This window comes from Erinaceus europaeus, chromosome 9 (assembly GCF_950295315.1).
Source record: "Erinaceus europaeus chromosome 9, mEriEur2.1, whole genome shotgun sequence".
NCBI classification, from domain to species: Eukaryota; Metazoa; Chordata; class Mammalia; order Eulipotyphla; family Erinaceidae; genus Erinaceus; species Erinaceus europaeus.
Window position 1 is genome coordinate 26,325,200 of NC_080170.1, and position 27,222 is coordinate 26,352,421.

Genomic DNA, 27,222 nt, shown 5'->3' on the forward strand with positions numbered 1-27,222 from the left:
GTGATTTTAACAAAAAACATTCTATTTATTACAAAATCAATCAATAAAAATTGATTAATTTTATCAAGTTTATTATATGCATTTTAAACTAAATCAGTTTCTTAAAGGATTTGTTTCCTGTAAAGACATAAGTCAATATTTATAATAGTTAGTGAAAGTCTTTCTATCTCTCAGCTATTTCTACTACAGATAATAGAGTAAAGATAGACAACAGTCCTACTAATAGATAGTAACAGAAATGGGTTTAGTTTGTTCATGCAAATCTCTATACCTGCTTTATTTTTACAAGAGAGCTGTTTAATTATAGCCCAGAAGACAGCAGCCTATTAAGTTTCTAAAATGAGGAACAGAAATGATTGAGCTTTTTGTAGTCATTAACCTTTAAACCATTTATATTGAGTCCATTCAACTATCTGGTTACCTGGCAACCAAGAAATAATAAAACTGATCAGTTCAGTACAACACAAGAGCCAAGAATTAAGCTTAAGTTCAGTGAAGAGAATTATACAAGGAAATGTGTGTAAAACTGTTTGTCTTTAGGAAATTCCTTTTTTTTTTTAGTTACATATGTTATCTTTTATTCGATGTATTCAGATTGTCAAATCCATTATAAATTTCTTGCAGAAACTTTGAATATAAAATACTGTTTGAACTCTGTGACTGATAGAATGCCTGACTAATCAGGGCCTTGGTCTTGCCTGGGCCACCAGGTTCCAGATACTACCATGATGTCAAACAGAGTTCCTCTCACAGATAACCCCACCAATGTGTCCTGGAGCTCTGCTTCCTGAGAGCCCTACCCCACTAGGGATAGAGAGAGGCAGGCTGGGAGTGTGGATCGACCTGTCAATGCCCATGTTTAGTGGGGAAGCAATTACAGAAGCCAGACCTTCCACCTTCTGCACCCCTTGGTGACCCTGGGTCCATACTCCCAGAGGGATAAAGAATAGGGAAGCTATCAGGGAAGGGGATGGGATACAGAGCTCCGGTGGTGGGAATTGTACCTCTCTTATCCTATTGTCTTGTCAGTGTTTCCACTTTATAAATAAATACATTAAAATAAAAAAATTAAAAATTAAATACTGTTTATATGTTAGAATATTCACTCTAGACTCTCATACTCTTAAAAAGACAAATCCACATTATAAGTATCTAGGTTATATGCAGAAAACTTTTGTGGCCATGTTTTTAAAGGAATATTGTTTGGAGCTGGGAAGATGTACATTGGCAGTGCATCAGACTTGCACACCTGAGGTCTCAGGTTCAATCCCTGGCACCACTACATGCCAGAAAGTAAAACTTGAACGATAGATATATTATTTAAGTTTCACTATAATTTTCTTAACATTCTGCTAGAAGTCTGTGTAGTTTAAAACTGCTTCTATTTTCAGCCTATATTTTTATCTATTTATTTCGGCCATATCTTGGGCTCATAACTCCACTGTTCCCAGCAGCCATATATTTATAAAGAGTGAGAGGGAGAGAGACAATGAAGCAAGGCACCAGTAACACTGTTCAACTGCTCATAAAGCTTCCCTGTAGGTGAGGCACAGGGGCTTGAACCCAGATCCTCAAGCATGGTAACTAGTATGCACTTTACCAGATGAGCCACCACCCAGTACTGTGAATGGATTATGCTTACTAAGACATGATTAGTTTAGGAGATGGATTTTGAGGCAAGGGAGATCACACACTGGTTATGCCTAAGACTTTCATGCCTGAAGTTCTGAAATCGCAAATTCAATCTCCCACACCACCATAAGCCAGAGCTGTTCAGTTATCTGGGAAAAATAAAGAAAGGAAGAGTGGTGAGAAAGAAAGAAAAGAAGGTACATTTTATTTGACAGTAGTAATTAAGGATATGTGTATGGAAGGTTATGAGGGGTATATCAAAATAACCTGGGAAAGATTTTTTAAATTTATTTATAAAATAAAAATATCGACAAGACCATAGGATAAGAGGGGTACAATTCCAGACATTTCAACCACCAGAGTTCTGTATCCCATCCCCTCCTTTGAAAGTTTTCCTATTCTTTATCCCTCTGGGAGCATGGACCCAGGGTCATTATGAGGTGCAGAATTGGCAGGTCTGGCTTCTGTAATTGCTTCTCCGCTGAACATAGGCATTGGCAGGTTGATCCATAGTCCCAGCCTGTCCCTATCTTTCCCTGGTATTGCAAGGTCCTGGAGAAGTGGGGGTCCAGGGTACACTGGTGAGATCATCTGCCCAGGGAAATCAGGTTGGCATCTTCATAGCATCTGGAACTTGGTGGCTGTAAAAGTATTAAGATATAAAGCAGAACAATTTGTCTTAAGTTATCAGAAACCTAAAGGCAAGAATATAGCAGATAAGATTTGGCCTCTCCATTTTGGAAAAAGCAAGTAGATCTATTTTAGGTATATTCAAGGGGCCCATGACTTTACTAATTTAAAACCTCAGATACTTACTTGAGAATTTACTAGACTAATGGTAGAATAATATTTGGAAAATCATTTCAGAAGTATTGCCTATTCTATTAATAACAGCTTGAAAATGTCTCTAAGTCAAGTAATCCCTAAAAGCACTTTTAAAGAAAAAAGAAATATATACTTAACTTGTACAGGTCCTTGCATTAATGATGTAAGTTAGGAAGTGAAGGAAAGCTACTCAGATGATTTCATTCATATACGGTTTATAGAGATTTGAAATACAAGAACTTGAAATATATATATATATATATATATATATATATATATATATAGTTATTTAGCCCATATCTAAGTGCTTGGGAGAACTATGGTTGTCATTGTTGGGAGTAGGGGCACAGAACTTTGGTGGTGGGAGTGTTGCAGAACTATATCCCTATTATTTTATACTCTTAGTATAAAATAATACTTGCACTGATAAAATACTTGCACTGATAAAAATGCAAAAAAATAGTAACATGGACACTTCCTGCACATATGGGAAAGACCCAGAAATTCTGAGTAACTTACAACGTGGCTCATTATTTATTTATTTATTCATTCATTCATTTATTTGCCTCTAGGGTTATTGCTGGAGCTGGATGCTTGCACTGCGAATCCACTACTCCTGGAGGCCATTTTTCCAATTTTTTTTGCCTTTGTTGTTGCCCTTGTGCTGCTGCAGGTCTTTCTCTCTCTTTTACTTATTATTACCTTTACTTATTACCTTTACTTACCTTTACCTTATCTTTTACTTATTATTACCTTTACTTATTTATTAGATAGAAACAATCAGAAATCAATAAGGAAGGGGGAGATAGAGAGAGAGAGAGACAGAGATAACCTGCAGCACTGCTTCACCATTTGCAAAGCTTTCCCCTGCAGATAGGGACTGGGGGCTTGAACCCTGGTTCTTGTGCATTATAACATGTGCTCAACCCAGGTGCACCTCCACTCACATCCTCCTCAGTTATCTCTCTCTTCTGTTTCCTCCTCAACTTGTGTTTCTATCCAATAAAATAAAAATTAATTTAATAAATAAAAATAAATTTCTTAGTGTAGAAGGCTTTGGGAAGAGACACAACACACACACATACACACACATACACGCGCACACACACACACACACACACACACACACACGACACTTAGGTAAAGACAAGTCTCCCTTTTCCATTAATTAGCTCTTCTCTCAGACACCTTATCTTTTCTTTACATAATTTTACAAATTTGTTATTGATAGTCTGTTACAAGATTGTAAGATTACAATATATAGTTCCACACCACACCCACCACTAAAGTTCTGTATTCCTACTTTTTGAGACACTCTTAACTTAAAGACAGTCTACTTTCTGCATTCAGGGCCCCTTCTAGTCTATCAACATTTTTTGCTAAAGACCAATTTTGAAACAGGTAAGAGTGACAGATTTTTATTCCCACCTATGGTAGCTATCAAGAAGCTCCAAAATTCAAAAGCTCATTAACTCAATAATTCCAAAGAACCAGCCTCTCAGCCCTGAGAACAGAATAGTCCAGTTTACCAACTGTGTCAAAATCCTTGAAGCAGAACTGTGCATGGGCCCCAAGACAATCATCAAACAAAAGAAACGATTTATAAAAGGAAGCACTCCATCCAGTCAGTAGCTCTTGAGGGCAGCCAAAAGATTTTATTCTTTTCTTAGGTCTGAGAATCTTCAGATCACAAGTTTTCCAGGATTGCTGTATCCCCTTGTGATCAGGGATGGGGTAGGGGAGAGCCACACTCAGTTATGACATTTGACCAGGCCCAGTCATTGTGGTGATATCTCCAAAAATTATATCACATTTTCCACTTCCACCTTCAGGATGCACTGTTTCTAAAAAAAAAAATAATAATAATAACAACAAAATGGAAAAATATGATCCCCACTCCCCACCTGCAGGGGAGGGAAGCTTCACAAGTAGTGAAGCAGGTCTGCAAGTGCCTTTCTCCCTAAATTAAAATATATATACATATGTATATTTATTTATTTATTTATTCATGAGAGAGATAGGAGAAAAAGGACCAGACATCACTCTGGTGCATGTGCTGCTAAGGATCCAACTCAGGACCTCATGGTTAAGAATCCAATGCTGTAAGTCGGGTGGTAGCACAGCGGGTTAAGCGCAGGTGGCGCAAAGCACAAGGATCAGCATAAGGATCCCAGTTCAAGCCCCCAGCTCTCCACCTGCAGGGGAGTCACTTCACAAGCGATGAAGCAGGTCTGCAGGTGTCTATCTTTCTCTCCCTTTCTGTCTTCCCCTCTCTCCATTTCTCTCTGACCTATCCAACAAGGACGACATCAATAACAACAATAATAACTACAACAATAAAACAATAAGGGCAACAAAAAGGGAATAAATAAATAAATGTTTAAAAAAATCCGTTGCTGGGAGTCAGGTGGTAGCGCAGCGGGTTAAGCGCAGGTGGCACAAAGCACAAGGACCAGTGTAAGGATCCAGGTTCAAGTACTGGGGCCAGGTGGCAAGGTACGAACTCACATTATAGTACACAAGGGCCCAAGTTCAAGACCCTGGTCTGCACCTGCAAGCTTCACAAGTGATGAAGCAGGGATGCAGATGTCTTTCTGTCTCTCATCCTATCTCCCTCTCCCTTCTCAATTTCTCTCTGTCTCAGTCCAATATCACTGGCAAGGCAGAAGCTTCACAAGGTAAAGCAGGTCTTTGGGTATCTTTGTCATTCCTTCTCTACCAAGCTCCTCCACTCTCAGTTTCTATCTGTCCTATAAAATAAAAAAGGGGGGAGGGGAGGCTGTTAGGAGCAGTGGATTCGTAAACCCCAGCAATAAATCTGGTGGCAATAAAAAAAATATGAAGTGCATGAACTGATTTTGATAGCATGTAATTGTTTTCTAAGTAGACTATTAAGCTGCTTAAGATACATTGTTAAGATCTGACCCTGGGAGCCAGTGGTGGTCTACTGGGTTGAATACACATAAACCATACACAAGGATCCGGGTTCGAGCCTCCACTACTCACCTACAGGGAAGATGCTTCATGAGCAGTGAAGCAGGGTCTGTAGGTGTCTGAAATTCTCCCTTCCTGTTTCCCCTTTCCTCTCAATTTGTCTCTGTCAAATAAAAATAAAGTAGAAAAAAAAATGGCTGCCAGGAGCAGTGGATTTGTAATGCCGGCACTAAGCCCCCAGCATTAACCATGGTGGCAATTAAAAAAAAAAAAAAAAGAACTGACCCTTAAAACTTTAATTTTCGGGTGGGAAATGGAGATTGGGTGGTGGGAATTGTGTAGAGTTGTACCCCTCCTACCGTATGGTTTTGTTAATTAATCCTTTCTTAAATAAAAAAAAAAAACTTTAATTTTCTAATTTCAAAACTGTAAAAGCTATTTTAAACCAGCATCTTTGGATTTACTTACAAGTAAATTTCCATAATTCCTACAATATGTGTTCCTATGTAGAATAATTTTCCATACATTGGCAGTGAATCTGGCATTTTACATATTCCTAGGGGTTGACTATTTTTTTTATTTCTTAAAATTGTTTTTCCATGTTTCAGAGTCCAGACAACTCCTGTGATGTGTCTTCAAACTTTTTGTGTTATTTTCATTTCTCTATTGAGGTGTTTTTTTTTTTTTTTTTTTTTTTTTTTTTTTTTTTTAACCAGAGCACTGCTTAGCTCTGGTTTATGGTGGTGTGGGGGATTGAACCTGGGACTTTGGAGCCTCAAGCATGAGAGTCTCTTTGCATAACCATTATGCTAACAGCTCCCACACCCCCCCCCTTTTTTTTTTAAGTAGAGCCCTGCTTAGCTCCGGTTTATAATAGTTCTGAGAATTGAATTTGAGACCTTGGAGCCTTGAGCATGGAAATATTTTGCATAAACATTATGTTATCTCCCATGTGGTTATTAATATTATTTTTAAAGATAGTGATAGAGAATGAAAAATACCATAGCACCGAATCTTCCTTCAATACAGTGGGGTACAAGCATCAACCCTGCATCACTTATATGTCAAAGCAGCACACTATCCGACTGAGTTATTTTGCTGCCCACACTGAATCTTTAGGATATTTACATCTTTTAATTCTGAAATTGTCAGGTGTCAAGATTACAAGATGTTGGAATTATGTGACAGAGTATTAAAAAATACTCCAGAGATAAATATATATCTATATGTATATATATATTAGATTAAAAGTTTCAAGTTTCAATTAAGGGCTGGGAATGTTGGGGCACATGCTATAGGAACACATGCTTCTTAAGTCTGAGGCTGAGTTCAAGCTCCAGCACCCCCAAAACAAACAGACAAAAATAAACAAAACAAACAAGGCAAGCCTCTCAAGTTATTCTCACTGCTGTATACTTCCTGTTCACTTTATCTGCTGCTAATGGCCACCTCCAGCCACCCAACCTACCCTACATTTCTCCAGAAGGCCATAGGTTAGTTAAATACCGTATGATGCAAGCCCCAAACCTCTTAATCTTCCTGGAAAATTCGGTCCCCACCCTGTGACTACTTAGCATAACCTCAGGTATGGCCAGCATGAGTAGTAAAGACATTCCGTCTATTCACTTAGAAGTTCTGCAGGTTAGGAAGTTGCCTCCCCAGAGTCTGGGGCAGTGGTTAGATGCTTTATTATATAGCCACTAAGTTTCATGTAACAAGTAAATTTGAGTAGCTATCACTGCAATGGAAATAAAAATGACACAAGAGCTATTGTCAAAGGATGAAGTTATTTCCTGGTTCAGCAATATATATATGTATTGCTAGCCTGTTAGCACATGAATTGTGTACATTGAGTATGGACCCTTGTGAAATGATGAGCTTTATGAAACTTGAAGATTTGGAAAATACCAGTATTTCCATATACTAAGAGCTTTGTTAAGGCTTTCTAATAAGCCAACTTCAGTGTTCTTTTAATTTTTTTAATTATCTTTATTTTATTTACTGGAGAGAGACAGCCAGAAATCAAGAAGGAAGGGGGTGATAGAGAGGGAGAGAGGGACAGAGAGAGAGACCTGCAGCTCTGCTTTACCACTTGCGAAGCATTCCTCCTGCAGGTGGGGACCAGGGGCGTGAACTTGGGTCCTTGTGCACTGTAATGTGCACTCAACCAGGTACACCACCACCCGGCCCCCTGTTTTTTAAATTCTAAATGAATTTTCTCCTGAATTTTTTTTTTTACCATGAAGTACTCTAAATAAATATCTGTCTTCAATAATTCAAGATAATTAAAAAAATACATTTAGTATGTGTATCTTGAAGATATAATGAATACATTCTTTCAATTTCTCAAAGATGTCTTTAAATATATTTTTAATTTCATGCTCTTCCTTAAAGTCTATTACTAGATCAGTTTATTTATCTGAATAAATAATATCACCATCTAAAAGCAAAGCCCTTCCTCTCTTAGGCTGTACTCTAACTTATCTTTTATTCAGCTGCAAATAGGAAGACTTTCCAGTGTGTCTTCATTTTCCTTCTAAAACTTTTCAATTTGAAGCTTACTATAAACAAAACTTATAAAGTCATAGTACTAGAACCATGCTTACCAGAAGTAAAATATGATTATTACTGGTGTCAGTTTGGAATGCAGCTTGTAAGGCAACATGTAAATATATATCTACTGAAATTCTTTGGTATTATTTCATTTAAGAAGGCATTTTTTTTGTTATGCAGATAGCATAATGGTTATACAAAAAAAATTCATGGCTGAGGCTCAGAGGGCCCAATTTCAATCCCCGAGATTACAATACCATAGAGCTGGACAATGCTCTGGTTGATTGGCTTGTTCACTTCTGTTTGAAATTACAGGTCTAAATTTTCTTTGCAAGATTTATTTAATTTCTATTGTTTTCTTGTCATTCCTAAGACTCCATCAGTCCAAACCAACTTTCTTGGACAAAAAGACAAATACAGAGTGGAAGGGGCAAAGACACCAACCACAGCACTGAAGCTTCCACCAGGGTGGTGGGGAACAGCTGTTGATAGAACTTGGGTTGCCTGCATGACAAAGTAGACATACTCCTGGGTGAACTATCTCACTGACCCTGGTTTTGTTTTTGTTTGGGAGGATTTATTTATTTATTTATGTATTTATTTATTTCCTGCAAGGTTATCATTGGGACTCGGTGCCTGCACTACGAATCTACTGCTCCTGTGGCCACTTTTCTTTTTTTTTTTTTTTCTTTCTTTCTTTCTTTCTTTCTTTCTTTCTTTCTTTCTTTTTTTCACTGGACAGAGAGAAATTGAGAGGGGAAAGGGAGATAGACAGAGACACCTGCAGACATGCTTCACAATTTGTGAAGTGACCCCCTGCAAGTGGGGAGCCAGGGGCTTGAACTGGGATCTTTGCACAAGTCCTTGTGCTTTGTACTGTGTGCATTTAATCTGGTGCACCACCACCCAGCCCCCAACTTTGGTTCATTTTTTTCAAGTAGTCATTTAGCCACTTGAATCAGATTTCAATTCTAATTTCTCCAGTGCATGGTCAGAACAGGAGAACTGATACTTTTTATAATCAGTCTCAAAATATGCTTAGATTATAAGGACAACTGCCTATGAACTAACTAGATAAATAAATAATACAGGCTTTCAGTATTAGATGCCAAACATTTCAATTTATGTTTGGGGTCCAGAAGTCTATTTTTTTCCTTCCAGTTTGTATTTCGCACACAAAAATATTCAAATCTTGGTTATGCAAACAGATTCTCATGCCTGAGGCTCCAAAGTCCCAGGTTCAGTCCCCTGCACCACCATAAGCCAGAGCTGAACAGTGCTCTAGTAAAAAAAAAAAAAATTAAAATTTGCCTTTATTTAGATTCAGCAATTATCAAAAGTACCCTGTTTGCATCATGCTATATACCATTTGCCACCGCAGATAGTTGAGAACATGCGAGATGGATGATAGATTAAGAATTTGACTCTTTTTCATAGAAATGCTTGACCTGTTTTAATTAGTTCTCATGACAGTTCCTTAATGGTTTATAATCCCTGGCTTAATGTAGAGAGGAACAACTTTAGTTAAATAATTATAAGCAACTTGTCCCTGTCACACGCATTTTTTTTTCTTCTTTTGCCTCCAGGTTATTGCCCACACTATGAATCCACTGCTCCTGGAGGCCATTATTTTTCACCTTCTGTTGCCCCTGTTCATCGTTGTTATTATTGTTGTTGTTATTGCTGTCATTGTTGGATAGGACAGGGAGAAATCAGGAGAGAAGGAGAAGACAAAGAGAGGAGGAGAGAAAGACACCTGTAGACCTGCTTCACCACCCCTGAAGCAACACCCCAGCAGGTGGGGAGCCGGGGATTCAAACTTGGATCCTTATGCGAGTCCCTGTGCATTGGAGAAATGTGCACTTACCCTGCTGCACCACCGCCCAACCCCCCACATGCATCTTTTTATATGTGTGGAACAATGTCATGTATGTAAATGTGCATATTTAAACACATACACAAATGTCTTATAGAAACTACCATATATTATTCCTGTTCCTGATCAAAGTACAGTATTCTCAGGAACACCATTCATCTGTGGGCTAGTGACTGAACATTACTTTTTTAAGATGCACATCACATGGTATAGCTAACACCAGCTCCTTAAGTAAGAGGAAATAAATGGTGCAAGATGGATAGAATTCTGACATATGCTTGACAAGACAGTAAGTGAAATCTATGTATTGACTTATATCGTGGTGACATTCTCTGGATCAACTCAGTATTAGTGTTCACTGCTCATTCAGTTTCAATGTCTCTTATCAATGACTTCATTTTTAAAAAATATTTTATTTATTTACTGGATAGAGACCGAGAAATCAAGAGAGTAGGGGGAGGTAGAGAGGGAGAAAGAGAGACACCTATAGTGGTACTGCTTCACTACTCCTGAATCTCCCCCACTCCTGCAGTTAGGGGTTGGGGGCTTGAAACCTGGTCCTTGCTCATGACAACATGTACACTCAACCAGCTGCGCCACTGTCCAGCACCCATCAATGACTCTCTAAGCAAACAACACAAATGGCTACATTCTGTACACTTGAGAAATAGAATGACACATTGGAAGGACATCAGGGTTAGAATAATTTGATTTTAGCAAGATTGATTACTTATGAATTAGGAAATAATACATAATCTGAGGTGATATGCAAAAGGTGTCCCACCACTTACCTATATTTGATAAGCATTCAAAGTCCTTGTCTTGTGGTGTTTTCTTTGTTCTTTGCCATCATGCAGAACTCAGAAATACCAAGAAAAAAATTGTTTTCCCTGATAATTTCCTTTTTCTTAAGTAAGTTATAAAAACTTCTTGTCCCCAACTTCACTCTTTGTTTCAAACCTCTGAGTTTAGCTTACTTCTGAGTTATACAATGTGCATATATGTATATATATATATATATATATATGTACTTATCTTTTTAAAGAAAATTATTTACAAATAGTGAAAGGGAGATAGAAAGACCAGAGCACTGCACATCTCTGGCTTATAGAGGTGCTAGCCAAAATAATAATAATAAAGTAAAATAAGATCACAGAACATGTATTACTAGATAATAATAGTAACTATTTATTGTGTCTGTATATTTATTTTCTAACCTTAATTTTTTTTTTATTTCAGGATTGTAATTCCTCAAAATGTCAGGTAACTTTTTGTGAATGAATTTTATATGTTTTATTTTCCAGTGTGAATTGTGTGGTTACTTTCCTTGAAAGTTGGAATTTAAGACTGACAGGTAGCTCACCTGGGGAGATACCTAATCTGTCATTTCCTGCAAGCAACACAAGGGGAAGCTTCAGTGTTTCTGTCTGAAAAAAGTCAATCCAGAATGGTGAAGTCCCAGACACAGCAACAGTAAAAATAATAATAAAATAGAGTTTAACTTTAAAAAAAAGTTTATCTTATAGCATTTTACTATGAAGATTACATATGCATTAATATCTATGCATGTTTATACATTTATATATGTGAACAGTTCTGTCCAATTTTGACAGAAAATGATTCAAAGGAATTTATTTTGAAACATAAATACTGGAAGATTTCTAAACTATGCAGGGAGGGAACTTGGTAAGGAGAAAATACAGATAGCAAAGTAAATCTGTGAAGAGGAAGTAGTTATTTAAAACCGGCAGCCACAGCCTTTCTTGAACCTCAAACCTAGGTCTTGTATTTCCAAAGAAATGCAGGAGATTATAAAAAGAGATAGCATACCCCCACCCTTTTTTTTGAAGGGGGAGAGTGATTTTAATGAAATAAAAACCAACCAGTTAAGATATTCAAAACTTTTTCTTACAGTGATACCAGAGAGAAGTCGCTTTAATTTTAACAAAAAACAAGATACCACATCATGAAAAGTGACTTTTAGGCAGTAATGGCAGTGACCTAGGTTGTTTTTTAGGAAAAATACCATAATAATAATAATAGAACCTTTGGAACTGCTGACTAAACCATCTCTCCTTGACTTGGTTGTAACACCACTGACTTTTCAACTACTACTTAGCATGTCTTATATTGTATTTATCAAGTGTTTGCTATACGGTTTATTGAGACACAGACACTCACCAAAAAAGAAGATTAAGGAAAAGTCAGATTAACTCTTCATGTGACTGTTTACTCCATATGAGTTAACAAGAAAAATATTTTTCTCTACAAGCTAAGGAAATTCTGTAGACAGGAATCAGCAGCTGATTAGCTCAGTTACTATGCATAATCTCATTGCTTTAATCATGCAGTATAATTGTTCAAACTTATTTCTTAATCTGTATTCATCCTGAAAGTGTATCAAATACATTAATGGCATGTGCTTAGTTTCCTTGTAAGAAATCAGAGTCTGGGGCAGGTGGTGGTGTATCTGGTTAAGTGCACACATTGCAGTACACAAAGACACAGGTTCAAGCCCTTAGTCCCCACCTGCAGGGAGAAAGCTTCATGAGTGGTGAGATAGAGCTACAGGTGTCTCTTTGTCTCTCACCCTCTCTATCTCCCCCAACCTTCTCAATTTCTCTCTCTCTATCCGATAAAAATAAATAAATAATCTTTTAAAAAGAAATTAGAAGGGGTCTGGCGGTAGCGCAGCGAGTTAAGCGCACATGGTGCAAAGCCAAGGCGTAAGGATCCGGGTTCGAGCCCCTGGCTACCCTCCTGCAGGGGGGGTCACTTCACAGGCAGTGAAGCAGGTCTGCAGGTATCTATCTCTCCCTCTCTCTGTCTTCCTGTCCTCTCCTGATTTCTCTCTGTCCTAACCAACAACAATGACATCAATAACAATAACAATAATAACCACAACAATGATAAAAAATAAATAAATAAAGGGTAACAAAGGGGGGGAAAATGGCCTCCAGGAGCAGTGGATTCATGGTACAGGCACTGAGCCCCAGCAATAACCCTGGAGGCAAAAAAAAGAGAAAAAATGTTTCAGATTTCTTACATTTGTTAATGCATAGCAAGCAGAAAAAAATGAATATATTATGTTATCCTATTATCTTTCCCATTATAAATCACGTCCTGTCTCCCTCCCTGAAGGTGCAGACCCCACAGCCCCTGAGCAACCTGCAGATAAGATGGAGAATCAAATACAATCTCCTGGTCAAGATGTCCCTCCCGCCTACAATGCCCCTTTTGTACCTGGTATGTCAAGTATTCAAAAAGGATCTTTTTCTCTCTAGAAAACCATATTAATAACTAAGTTTGCCTTTAAAATTAAAGGATTAACAGAGTGGTCCAGTCAATTTTAGATGCTCACAGGGTTCCTAGTGATTGCTGGATTCCAATTATAACATATTTCAGGGATTTGTAAGCTACTAAGGAAGGAAGTTGTGCAAACATGTCTTCAATTCCCATAAGCCATGGGAAGTGAAGAAAGTTAAGAACATTTTCGGGCATAGACAGCAACCAATTTCCGGCGATTTCAAGGAAGCCTTAGTTGAGGTAGCAAGATTTGACTGCAATAATAAGAATTTCGCATTCAAAAAGAAGAAGGGCAGGGGTAGATAGCATAATGGTTACTCAAAGAGAGTCTTATGCCTGAGGCTCTGAGGTCCTAGGTTCTATCCCCCCCCTTCCCCGCCCTTACACACACACACACACACACACACACACACACACACACACACACTACAGGCCAGAGTTGAAAAGTGCTCTGGTAAAAAAATAATAATTAAATAAAGAGAGAAAGAAGAGGAAGTGGGGAGGGGCAGCTGGGGGGAGCAGTTGGGGGTGGGTGAGATTGAGCAGTAGTGCACCCAGTGAGCACACACACTTTACTATGCACAAGGGCCTGGGTTCAAGGCCCCACTTCCCCATCTGTGGCTGTTGGGGGGGGGCTGCTTTGTGAGTGGTGAAGCAGGGGTGGAGAAGTCTATCTTCCCCCTTCCCTCTCAACTTCTCTCTGTTACATCTAATAGAAAGGGAGGGAGGGAGAAAGAGAGAGAGAAGGAATAAAAGTTTAAAAAATGACTACCAGAAGCAGAGGATTGGTTTCTCCTGCAGACACTGAGCCTCAGGGATAACCCTGGCAGCAATGAAAACAAAGAAAAAGGAGAAGGGAGGGTCCATATCTGGCAGGAAGAACACAATGTGCAAAAATCCTGAGGACATGGGGCTGTGGTATGAGACAAGCCAGGGACAAATGGCAGGAAAATACAGGGAAATGATGATCATCTGACTAGAAAACTGATTAAGGAGTTTGGAGTGATGCACTTTTTTTTTTTTTAATGACTTTAAATACTGTACTGGCAGTGACTCAGGAAAATAGTGACTCAGACTGTCAGTGAAAGTTCAAGTCTTTTTAGAGAGTAATTTGGCAAACTACCACATTTTACAACTAAAAATACATTTTTAAAAAACTAAATGAGTTTAAAATCTTTTACCAGGATTGTTTACCAGGATTGTAGTCAGATACATTCTGATGGGTTAGAAAATGATTGATGGGAGTCGGGCTGTAGTACAACGGGCTAAGCACAGGTGGCGCAAAGCACAAAGACTGGCATAAGGATCCCGGTTCGAACCCCGGCTCCCCACCTGCAGGGGCGTCGCTTCACAGGCGGTGAAGCAGGTCTGCAGGTGTCTATCTTTCTCTCCTCCTCTCTGTCTTCCCCTCCCTCTCTCCATTTCTCTCTGTCCTATCCAACAACAACAACAACAATAATAACTACAACAATAAAACAACAAGGGCAACAAAAGAGAAAAAATAAATAAATAAATATAAAATTTTTTTTAAAAATTAAAAAAAAGAAAATGATTGATAAGATATAGTATAGTATTTAACTATATGTCTAAGGTTAATTTTCTTTTAGAAATGGAACTCATTATGTTAGGCTATGGAAGAGCAGAAGAAATCCCTATATTCATGATATTGTGGTAAAATGACATATTTTTCTCTAGAAATGCTATCTGTGAAACTCAGATTTTCTTCCTGCAGGGCTTTCTGAAAACTACAGAACTTTGGGAGTCAGGTGGTAGCACAACGGGTTAAGCACAAGTGGCACAAAGCACAAAAACCGGCGTAAGGATCCTGGTTCGAGCCCCCAGCTCCCCACCTGCAGGGGAGTCACTTCACAGGAGGTGAAGCAGGTCTGCAGGTGTCTGTCTTTCTCTCCCCTTCTCTGTCTTCCCCTCCTCTCTCCATTTCTCTCTGTCCTATCCAACAACGACGACATCATTAACAACAACAGTAATAACTACAACAATAAAACAACAAGGGCAACTAAAGGGAATAAATAAATAAATATTTAAAAAACTACAGAACTTTGAGCTCTCACCCCAGTCCCCGCCCCCGACACACAGATAAACACCAGGTGTGTGCATGTTGTGTGGATCTAATCCTTTCTCCTTTCTCTTCCTATTTCCACATCATAACACCTCCTAAATCCAGGGTCTTGAAATCCTACAGTATAAACACACAGTACCTGATCATTTTTCTGTTTTACTTCATTAACTATCAACATGATCTAAATATGTAAGAACCTAAATTCTGCCAGAATTAAGATGTTCTGTACCTTGTTAAAAAAAATAAAGAGAAATAAAGAATTAGCTAAGTGGAGACATTCTTTAAATTAAATGACTAGATAAATTAAAAATATAGTTCTGAGCATACAACTAATGCATTTTTATTTATGAGATACAGAAACAAATTCTCCATGACAGCCACCTTGTGGCTAAACGACTTATGTATTTATGATGGCTGGAGCAGTTCACATTTAAAGAAATTTAAATGTTCTACTTGAAATACTAACTTTAGGGTGTCGGGCAGTAGCGCAGTGGGTTAAGTGCAGGTGGCACAAAGCATAAGAACCAGTGTAAGGATCCCGGTTCGAGCCCCCAGCTCCCCACTTGCTGGGGAGTAGCTTCACAAACGGTGAAGCAGGTCTGCAGGTGTCTATCTTTCTCTCCCCCCCTTTCTTCCCCTCCTCTCCCCATTTCTCTCTGTCCTATCCAACAATGACAACATTAATAACAACAATAACAGAAGGGCAACAAAAGGGAATAAATTAATATTTTTAAAAATCTGCACTTTAAAAAAAAGAAATATTAATTTTAAAAGATTTCTTTAAGTGAAATTATTGGTTTATTAGATAGTACAGCATCAGAGCACAGAATTTTCATGCCTGAGGCCCTAGCAACAGGAGGCTCAAAATCACTGGCAAGGACATAAGACAGAAGTGAATGCAGGGATATAGTGTAATAGTTACGTAAAAAGACTCTCGTGTCTGAAGTTCTGAGGTCCCAGGTTCAATCTCTAGCACCACCATAATCCAGAACTGAGCAGTGCTGTAGTTAAAAGTAATGGTAATAATAATGGTTATTTGAAAAAGAGAACTGAATGTCACTCTGTTCTCTCCGCACATTATCTTTAATGAAATAAGTCAGGACTTTTGGAGGTGTGGCTATGGTGTAGCAGTAGCTGAGTTCTGCTTTCTCCAGTCAACTAGGAAAAGCAATAGTAATCACCTGACTAGTCAACAAAATAAGACCAGGGTTTCTTCAGAAACTCACCAAGTTACCAGTGAGTACAGACACACGTGGTTTATGAACAGAAATGGGGCGAGAAAGAGATTCCTGGTACTAAAAAGCTGTACTCAGAGAAGGTTAACACCTAACTGGGAAAGTGACAGCTGAGGCATAGGTCTAAGTCAAAGAAACAACTAGAAAGGAAGAAAGAAAGAAAGAAAGAAAGAAAGAAAGAAAGAAAGAAAGAAAGAAAGAAAGAAAGAAAGAAAGAAGAAAGAAAGAGAGGGAAGGAAGAAGGGAGGGAGGCAGGGAGGGAAGGAAAGGAAGAAAGAAAGAAAGGAAGAAAAAGAAAAGGAAGGAAGAAAGGATGACAGAAAGAAAAAGAAAGAAAGAAAGAAAAAAGAAAGAAAGAAAGAAAGAAAAGATAGAAAACCACCTAAGCTTCAGATGAGTATAGACAGACATGTGCAGCTTGTGGCCAGAAAAGAAGTGAAGGAGTGATTCCCAGAACTAAAAACAGGTGCTGAGGGTTAGCTGGCACTAAATTGGGAAATTATTGGTTGAGCTCCACCATTTCTGGGTCTAAATTTAGGCAACACAGAACTCTTAAAAAAGAGAGGAGGGAGGCAGTGGTGCATCTGGTTAAGTGCATATATTACCATATACAAAGACTTGGGTTCAAACCTCCAGGTTTCAACCTTCCACCTGCAAGGGGAAGGCTTCACAAACCGTAGAGGCAAAGAGGGAGTGAAATGAATGGCATATTTAAAATATTAAAAGATAAGAGTTGCCAGCCACTACTTCTATATCCTGCTAAATTATCCTTCAAATATGTGGGGAAAATAAAGATCTTTGAGAACATTCAGAAACTGGAGGAATTTGCTACTACCAAACCTGCCTTGCAAGAATCACTGAGAGAAGTCCCACATGAAAAGAAGCAGCAAAGAAATTCCAACTTTTAATGAGATGATCAGAATTAGAATAGAAGCAGGAACACAACAACAACAGGGAAAATCACACACATTTAGGCATTTATCCAGTGGACGTTCAAACACTAATTAGAAGAGACATATGCACCTCTGTGTTCATAGCTGCATTATACACAGTAGCCAGAGTGGAAGCAGCCTAAATGCCCATCAACAGATGACTTGCTAAAGAAGTTTGGGATATATAGTCCATGGAATATTATTCTGTGGTAAAAAAAAAAAAATGGTATGGTGTCCTGTGGGACAAAATGGGTGGAATTGGAGGTGATTATGCTTAGTGAAATAAGTAAAGAGATGAAAGACCAACTACCAAGTGGTTTTATTCATATGTGGAGTCTACAGATCTGATTACATGAACTTGACAAAAAAAAAAAATCCAAACAAAACAAAAACAAGCAAACTGTCTGCAAGATTTGGGAGAACTATAGTGGTTATCTTTAGGGGGTTGGAGGGTGGGAATATGGAACTTTGATGTTGGTTTGATTATAATCTTGTAACAAGCCATTAGTAACAAAAATTATTTTAAAAAGTCAATAAATCATTTAAAATAAAAATTTCAATTCAATTATATCATTTTTACTGTCACACGGGAGGTGTGTTCCCACAGGAAATATTTTTTACTCCAAATATGTTTAAAAATTAGTTATTACTTAGAAGTAAATATTATAATATTTATGAGGTTTTGTTTTTTTTTTCTACCAGAGAACTGCTCAGCTCTGGCTTATGGTAGTGTGGGGGCTTGAACCTGGGACTTTGGAGCCTCAAGCATAAGAGTCTCTTTACATAACCATTATGCTATCTACCCCCGTAATATTTATGAGATTTAACTGAGTTACTGTGTAAATAACCTTTTTTGTTGGCATAGAGTACAACTCATAAAATGGGACATCTTTTTTGTTTTGTTTTGTTTTTAACTGGAGCATTGGTCTGTCTTGCGGTGTTGCTAGAATCTGAGATGTCTAGCCTCAGGTGTGAAAGCCTTTTATACAATCATTCTGCAAGTACCATCCTAGTCTTCTTATTTTTAAATAGGTGTTATGTGATCTTCATCTTTTTTCCAGAATTTTTTAAATATTTATTTATTTCCTTTTTGTTGCCCCTGTTGTTTTATTGTTGTAGTTATTACTGTTGTTATTGATGTCGTCGTTGTTGGATAGGACAGAGAGAAATGGAGAGAGGAGGGGAAGACGGGGAGAGAAAGATAGATACCTGCAGACCTGCTTCACTGCCTGTGAAGCGACTCCCCTGCAGGTGGGGAGCCGGGGGCTCGAACCAGGATTCTCACGCCAGTCCTCTTTTGCGCCATGTGCGCTTAACCTGCTGCGCTCCTGCCCGACTCCCCATATGATCTTTATCTTCATGATAACAGTTGTGCTAGGTCCTAGCATATTAAAGTGTGAATGCTATCAAATGCTTTCTTTTGTTTCTGTCACAGGTCCTCCTGGACCTGGCATACCTCCACCCATTGCCTACCCAGTTGGCTTGCCTACTGGATACTATAATCCACATCAGGCTAGTTCCTTTCCCTTGTACCACCTAGCAACTGGTTCTCAACCTATTCAGTACCAGCCTGGCAGGTATCCGATGCCAAACCAACCTCCTCCAGTCACATGGATGCAGTTGCCAACCCCCATGCCAAACTGCCCTCCCGGTCTGGAATACTTAGCACAGGTATGTCACACAATTCCTTATTATTTTCATGTAAAATATGACAGTGCATCTGACAAGAGATGAAAAACTGCATAGAGTATGTAGTGGAGATGTGTTACTGATGCCAGGTGTCTAAGTTAGTGAGACTGTAGGAATGAAGGGTGCTTACCAATTGCAGAAATGTGAAGGGAAAAGAGTGTTTTCGAATCTTTGTGGTGGAGTACTAAAATGGTTTTCATAAAGAGATTTTGTTGAAATTTAAGACAGGCATGATGTTCTTTTAAAGGCAGTTAAAAGGAAGAAAAATGGGGGCCGGGCGGTAGCACACTGAGTTGAGCGCACATAGTACGAAGCAAAGACCTGACTAAGGTTCCTGGTTCTAGCCCCCAGCTCCCCACCTGCAGGGGAGTCACTTTGCAAGCAATGAAACAGGTCTGCAGGTGTCTTTCCTCCCTTCTGTCTTCCCCTCTTCTCTCAATTGCTCTTTGTCCTATCCAATAACGACAACAGCAACAAAAATAGAAAAAGATGGCCACCTTCTAACCTGTTATGCTTGAATTTTGTTATCTATAAAATAGTATCAGCAGGGCAGGAGTAGATAGCGTAGTGGTTATCCAGAGACTCCCATGCTCCCAAATCCCAGATTCAACCCCCTGCACTATCAGTGATTGCTGAGCAGTGCTCTGAAGGGCGTGGTAGAAAGTATTAGCAGTATCTACTTTATTTCAAGAATTTTTGATGAGGTAACATTTATAATCTTCCCATATTTCTGGCTCACTGGGTCCACCAAGTGGATGATAGTCGTGTCTGCGTTACTAGCTGAAACATTTTGTGAATGGGAGGAAATGGAGCTTCTCATTTTGTTCAGCATTTTGTTTTTCTTTCTTCTTTTTTTTTTTCTTTGACTTTTCCTTTATTGGGGGATTAATGTTTTACATTTGACAGTACATAAAATAGTTTTCACATGCATAACATTTCTCAGTTTTCCACATAATAATACAACCCCCACTAGGTCTTCTGTCATCCTTTTCTAGGATCTGTACTCTCCCCTCCACCCACCCTAGATAGAGTTCAGTATTTTCTTTCTCTCTTTCTTTCATATATATATATTTGGATAGATACAGAGAGAAACTGAAAGGGGAAGAGGAGATAGAGAGAGAGAGAGACAGACACCTGCAGACCTGCTTTACCACTTGTGAAGTTTTCCCTCTGCAGGTGGAGATCAGGGGCTTGAACCTGGGTCCTTGCATACTGTAGTGTGAGTGTGAGGCTTAACCAAGTGTGCCACCACCTGGAACCCCGCATTTTCTTTACCTTAGTATTTTTGCTGTCATTTCATTTGCAGATTGAATAATTCTAACTAACAGAATGACTTAATGTTCAAAGTGGCAGGATTATATTCTTTCTAAAGTATTGGTTTGGTCAGTGACTTCATAATTCGAGAACTACTCCTTCACAATCACACTCTTTTTAAAAAATATATATATATCATTTTATTGGGTGGTTTCTCCCACATTAATGAAGATAATTTTTTAGATGATTTTGCTCAGCTGTGAATGATTTGACCAACCAGTGAGTATTTTTACTTTTTTGTTCTAGATTTTAACATCCTGGATATATTACAGGGACTCTAAGTTACTTAAATGATTGACTGCTTTTAATATTTTATAAGACACAGTTAGACTCACTCATCTCATTGTGTTTTTATACTGGAAAATTCTTAAATTGTAAATTATCATTTGAGGGAGAGAGATACCTTTGTAGCCTGTGATAGGGATCAAACTTGGACCTCAAGTAGATCAGCACATATTTTATCTTTGAGCTACTTCTTTAGCCCCCCAAAAAACTTTAATGAAAGAAGAATTGTATCCTCTTTATAATTCTCTTATAACCATATTAAAGACATGTTCCATTAGTTTTTATTTCATTTATTACTACATCCATATACATTTAATTAACCAGCATTCAACAAATATTTAGTGAAATATGGTGTTTCAGACAGTGTTAGGAATGATCTAATGATCTGTTTTATTATAAGAAATGATCTGATCCGAGGGCATGGCAGTAGTAGCACAGCAGGTTAAGCGCACGTGGCAAAGCGCAAGGGCCAGCCCAAGGATCCCGGTTCGAGCCCCTGTTCCCCACCTGTAGGAGCAGGGAGGGTCACTTCACAAGTGGTGAAGATCTGCAAGTGTCTATCTTTCTCTCTCCCTCTCTGTCTTCCCCTCCCCTCTCCATTTCTCTCTGTCCTATCCAACAACAAAGATAGCAATAGCAACTAGGAAGATAAACAAGGGCAACAAAAGGGAAAAAAATACCCTCCAGGAGTAGTGGATTGGTAGTGCAGGAACCAAGCCCCAGCAATAACCCTGAAGGCAAAAAAAGAAAAAAGAAAGAAAAGAAAGAAATGATCCTGGTGGGATGATCTAATTAGAAGGTTTAAGGATTAGTAATAATTTAAAAATCACTAATATAACATTTAGATCCAATTATCTAATCAGACTACACATAGTGATATTTATTATCTAAAATTTTATAGCTATGGTTAATCATCCTCAAAATAATTTCTTCTCTTCTACTAGAATGCTCTAAAGTCTGACAGATAATGTATCCATCCAACTGCCTACAGTGATTCATAAGTGAGGTTAAGGTCAGGGTTTATCTAATGATATTCCTAGCATTGGCCTGGGAGATGGCACAATGGGTAAGAGACTGGACTCTTGATATTCCTAGCATCCTTTAACAAAGGATTCCATCCCAGAACATATTCTCTTCTTTGCCCCAGTCCTGTTCACAGACTTCTGGCCTTCTTGGGCCCTTTCCCTTATAAAAGAGCATGCCTTTAAAAAAAAAAAAAAAAACTTGGCTCTTAGGTATACAGGTGATCAGAAATCAGTATGCTAATTTCTCAGAAGTACCTGTGAAATAATATTAAAACCCAACACTTCTTTAAGAGCCACCCTAGCTGATTACCTCTTCTTGGACCACTGAGAACATCTGTTTTTTCCATGATTGATCCAGGTTAAATTTCTCAGGTTCAGAATGTGTGGAACAGCTCCCAGCATGCAGACATGTCAGAGAGACCAGTGTTTAGGGACAGATTCTGCTAGAAGAACTCTACCAACACAGCTTCTTTTACATGCTATTACAGTATGAAAGATATGATTTTTCATATATTCTGTTTTATATTTTTATTACTTATTTAATAATAATTTACACGAATATAAGATAGTAAGTATAGAGTTCTACACCACCCACTCCTTCCACCAAAATTCTGTGGCCCCACCCTCCTCTGCCAACAGTAACCATTTTTAGTTCTCCCGAGGTCTTGGATATGGATAAATATATATGTGAATTTTTCCAAGTTCATGTGTTTCAGTTCTCTATCTTCTACCTGTGAGTGATTTTTCAGATATTTTAGGCACATATTTTAGTCTTGTAGTATGGAACTGGAAAGTAGTTGTCTAACCAGAATTGCTCTGCTCGTCATCTGATCTGGCTGGCACAGATAGACTGACTTCATTGGACAAAGGTTTCTTTTTATTCCATTCATTTTTTAAAAAAAAACTTTTTTAAAGATTTTATTTATTTATTAATGAAAAAGAAAGGAGAAGACAGAGAAAGAACTAGATATCACTCTGATACATGTGTTGCTGGGGATTGAACTTGGGACCTCATGCTTGAGAACCCAGTGCTTTATCCATTGCACCACCTCCCGGACCACTATTCCATTCATTTATTTAAAGGGATTTTGCCACTGATTATATTTTAATGGTTATGTTTATTTTCTCGTGCTAATTTATGTTTTTTTTTCTTTCTAATTATTTGGCTGTCCCAACAGTTGGACAACATACATGTTCTTCAGCATTTTGAACCTCTGGAAAGTAAGTACACTTTTTTATTTTTTTAGTAAGTGTAATTTTTGTAGTGTTTATTAGTGCTTGATTCAGGTAGAAACCTTCTTTATCTAACATTTAGTTCCTCATATACATTGATACACGAACACACACACACACACACACACACACACACACTCAAAGACCAAAGACTATCAATCTGTCTTTAAGGAAGTATTAAAAGAGATAGTTATTTTTTGTTTTGTTTGAGGAATTATTTTGTATGTGCTTACCAGCTTGTACATCATTGCTCAACTCTACCTAGGAAAGAATTTACATTCTGGTCAACTCCCAGTCCTGCACTCATCCCAACTTCTTCATATTAACTTTTCATGGATGAAGAAAAAGAGGCAAGAAACTAATTTAATAAGGTAGCACGTTAGTTAGCTGTGCAGTGTAAACAGACTTTAAGTGTACTGCGTGCGAGTTCAGCACTCTTGCTATGAAAGGAAGAAGTTGTCTATGTCATGCCTGCTGTGAGTTGATCCTCATAAGACTGACCCTCATGCCATCAAGTCTAGACATTTCTTTGACCACCACATCCCATCTTTACATTCTCTTGATGTGCTTTCTTATTTCCACCTAGTAATGATCCTCATCTTCTAGCTTAGTTCATGAGCTGATTACTTGATATTCTGATGTATAATTTCATCTGCACGGTTTTCTCATTGATCTTTTCTGTATTCAGGTACTCCAGGAATATTATTTCAAACTCTACTTGTATGTGAAAAAAAAAGTTTAAAAGACCATTTTAAACAGTTTCTTAAAAGAAGTGTTTTATGCTTTCAAAATTAATTAAGTACTAGCTGGGCACACAGATAATTTTTATATTCTCATCAAGTGTATTTAATACACAAGAGTTTCTTAATATTTTCTTTTTATAATCTTTATGTATTTATTGGATAGACATAGCCATAAATTGAGAAGGAAGGGGGAGATAGGGAGAGATACACCTGCAGCACTGCTTCACCACTCGTAAAACTTTCCCCCTGCAGGTGGGGACCAGGGACTCGAACCTGGGTCCTTGCACACTATAACATGTACGCTCAACAAGGTGCACCACCACCCGGCCCCCACAAGAATTTTTTTTTTTAAATCTCTCTTACTTTGAGCTCCTGAGAAATGTTACAAAAAGGATTTCTTTGGACCCTCAGGCATGAGAGTCTATGTGCATAACCATTGTGCTATCTAACCTCCCCCTACCCCCCCACCCCCACTCCAAAAAAGACTTCTTAAGGCCCATTTTTAATATAACATGGCTTTTTCATTTTGCTTCTTAGTGATGACAAACTTTGAAACGAATAACAGATATGATGTTAGAAACAACCTGAACCAGATGGTTTACTTTGTGACTGAAGACACAGATGATTACACCAGGAACACTTACCGGACACTAAGACCCTTCGTCCTCCGGGTCACTGACTGTATGGGCCGAGAAGTCATGACAATGCAGAGACCTTTCAGATGCACCTGCTGTTGCTTCTGTTGTTCCTCCTGCAGGCAAGAGGTCAGAGAAGGAGGTCTCGCCCACTGTGTCTTCCCCATCCAGCTCTCCAGGGTGTGGCTATGCCCCTCCCAGAATCTCACAAAAGGGTTTCCTCACTGACCCTGCCAGTAAGAATGAAAGTAGGTAGTGGGCATGGTGCAAAGCACAGGGACCGGCACAAGGACCCCAGTTCAAGCTCCCCCAGCTCCCCACCTGCAGGGTGAGGATAACTTCGCAAGCAGTGAAGCAGGTCTGCAGATGTCTATCTTTCTTTCTCCCCCCCACCTCATCTTCCCATCCTCTCTCAAATTCTCTCTGTCCTATCCAACAATAACAACAGCAACAACAATATGGTAACAACAACAATGGGAAAAAATGGCCTTCAGGACCAGTGGATCCATAGTGCAGGCAGAGCCCCAGTGATAACCCTGGAGTCCAAAAAAAAAAACCAAAAATATCGGTATTGGGGCTGGAGGAAGGCCAATTGCCTCACTTAAGGAACCTCACACAGGAGTTTTTCTAGTGGGCCCATGTTTTCAAATGTTATTTATTTACTTGTAACCAAAGTTATTGCTGAAGCTAGGTGTTGGCACTATGCGTCTAAGGTTCCTGTCAACAATTCTCCTCTTTTATTTTTTTGTCTCCCTTTTTTTTATTAGATAAGAGAGTTAGACATTGAGAGGGTAGGAGGAGATAGGGAGAGACAAAGAGAAGCATCTGCTTAACCATTTGTGAGACTCCTACCCAGGTCCTTATGCCTGGTAACCTGTGCACCACCATCTGGCCCCCAATATAGGTTGTTGGATGAAGCACAGTGTAGGGTTGCTTAATGACCATACTTCTCTTAGTGTGTTGTCTGAGTTAGAAATACATCTGTCATCTTAAATAGTATTCACACACATTATTAAAATATACCCAGGTATAAACATAGACATATACTGTCAGAGTTGGAGACTTTAGATGACTTTACACAACCCTGAACAACCCAGACTTTTCTTTACAAATACAGTGACTCAAAAAGACTTAGTGTCAGGAGTCGGGCAGTAGCACAGCAGGTTAAGCACAGGTGGCGCAAAGCACAAGGACCAGCTTAAGAATCCCAATTCAAGCTCCCAGCTCCCCACCTGCAGGGAAGTCACATCACAAGCAGTGAAGCAGGACAACAAGCGTCTATCTTTCTCTCTCCCTCTCTGTCTTCCCTCCTCTCTCCATTTCTCTCTGTCCTATCCAACAACAACGCCATCAGTAACTACAACAATAAAACAACAAGGGCAACAAAAGGGACTAAATGATAAATAAATAAATATTTAAAAAAGATTTAGTATCTAGCAATAGAATTACATTTCTAAAGTAACATTTCTGGTACTAGAAAACAGACATGCTGGGGCCAGGTGGTAGCACACCTGGTTAAGTGCACACATTGAAGCCCCTGGCCCCCACCTGCAGGGGCTGCAGTTGTCTCTCTCTCCCCCACTCTCATCTCCCACTCCCATTTCAGTTTCTCTCTGTCTCTATCCAATAATAAGAGTAAGTAAATACAAAGTTTAAAAAAGAAAGAAAAGATAGCTATCACACCGCAACTTAAAAAAAAAAAGACATGCTGAATTATAGGTTGATTATTTTATTCTAACCTGTACAGCTGTACAAAGGTTTACTTCAGGGAAAGCAGTTTTACAGAGAGGTTCAAAACTATTTTAATTCCCTATTTGCCTGCAATTTAGACAGTTTACTGAAACTTTTTTTAAAAAAAATTTATGTACATATTTATTTATTGCCTCCAGGGTTATCACTGGGGCTTAATGCTGGCACTATGAGTCCACTACTCCTCACGACCTTTTTTTCTTTTTCTTTTCCATTTTATGTTGGATAGGACAGAGAAAAATTGAGAAAAGAGGAGAGAAAGATAGACAGCTGTAGACCTTCACCACTTGTGAAGTGACCCCCCCCACCAGGTGGGGAGCTGGGGGCTGGAACTGGGATCCTTGAGTGGGTTCCTTATGCTTCGTACTACAGAAGCACCACCACGCAGCCACCCTGAAACTCTTTAGACCTCAGTATTCTTATGCGAAAATTGGACAGCCCAGTGTCCCAGAGAGTTAATAGGATAGAGCCAAGAAATTACTCACCTCATAGTTCACAAGCTTTGGTGTGCATGAGGCATTGGATTCAAGCTTTGGCACCACACGTAAGCACCATGGCTGGCACTGGGGCAAGGTTCATGGATAGAAGAGCAGAGCTGTAGTGTTTTTCCTCTCAGTCTCACCCTCTCTCTTATATTTCTCTTTCCCTTTCTAAATACAAACAAATAAAGAGAAAAAAAAAAAAACGAGCCTAGGGAATTGAGAACCTGGGAAGCACTCCGTGATGTCTCTCGTTCTGAGGGTTAAGTGGTAAATAAGAAGCAACTGTTTAGCACAATCCCCAGCAAATAATAGTATACTGCTCTGTGGATGTTAGCTACTGAAACTTTCCACCTGCAGGTGAGGACTTGCTTGAACCCGGGTCCTTGCACACTGCAGCATGTGCCCTCAACCAGGTGCACCCCCACTCAGCCCCCAGAGACAAAGAATTTTTATTAAAGCCAGTAACCAATCAGCTGTTCGTCTAGGTATCTCTCTCCCTCAGTTCTACAAGGCTCCCTTGGATGAGTCTATGGAGATGCTGCTCAGTAAAGAAATGACCATTTTCCAGCAAGGCCTGGAGGCTGTTTACTGAAATGAAACCCTAAGGAATAGCTACACTGAAGTGAAAGATTATCTTCCTCTATTAACGATTCCCTCCATTTAGCATGAATTAGGAATACATCTAGGTCCAGTG

The 27,222-nt window shown here is 38.9% G+C and overlaps 1 protein-coding gene across 3 annotated transcripts in view; it reads left to right on the forward strand.

Moving 5' to 3' along the window:
• The window catches only part of PLSCR4 (phospholipid scramblase 4), a 48,980-nt gene that overhangs the window by 11,791 nt on the left and 9,967 nt on the right, over positions 1-27,222 (forward strand). Inside the window, exons 1-6 of one of the 3 annotated variants that reach the window (XM_060197549.1) lie at positions 6,844-6,976; positions 11,060-11,083; positions 12,962-13,066; positions 18,809-19,044; positions 22,865-22,907; positions 24,200-24,426. In XM_060197549.1, coding sequence (XP_060053532.1) covers positions 11,077-11,083; positions 12,962-13,066; positions 18,809-19,044; positions 22,865-22,907; positions 24,200-24,426 — 618 coding nt within the window. In that variant the 5' untranslated portion in view covers positions 6,844-6,976; positions 11,060-11,076. Of the gene's footprint in view, positions 1-6,843; positions 6,977-11,059; positions 11,084-12,961; positions 13,067-18,808; positions 19,045-22,864; positions 22,908-24,199; positions 24,427-27,222 lie in introns of those variants that run through there. The other 2 variants (XM_007518071.3, XM_060197550.1) reach the window with 2 other exon arrangements.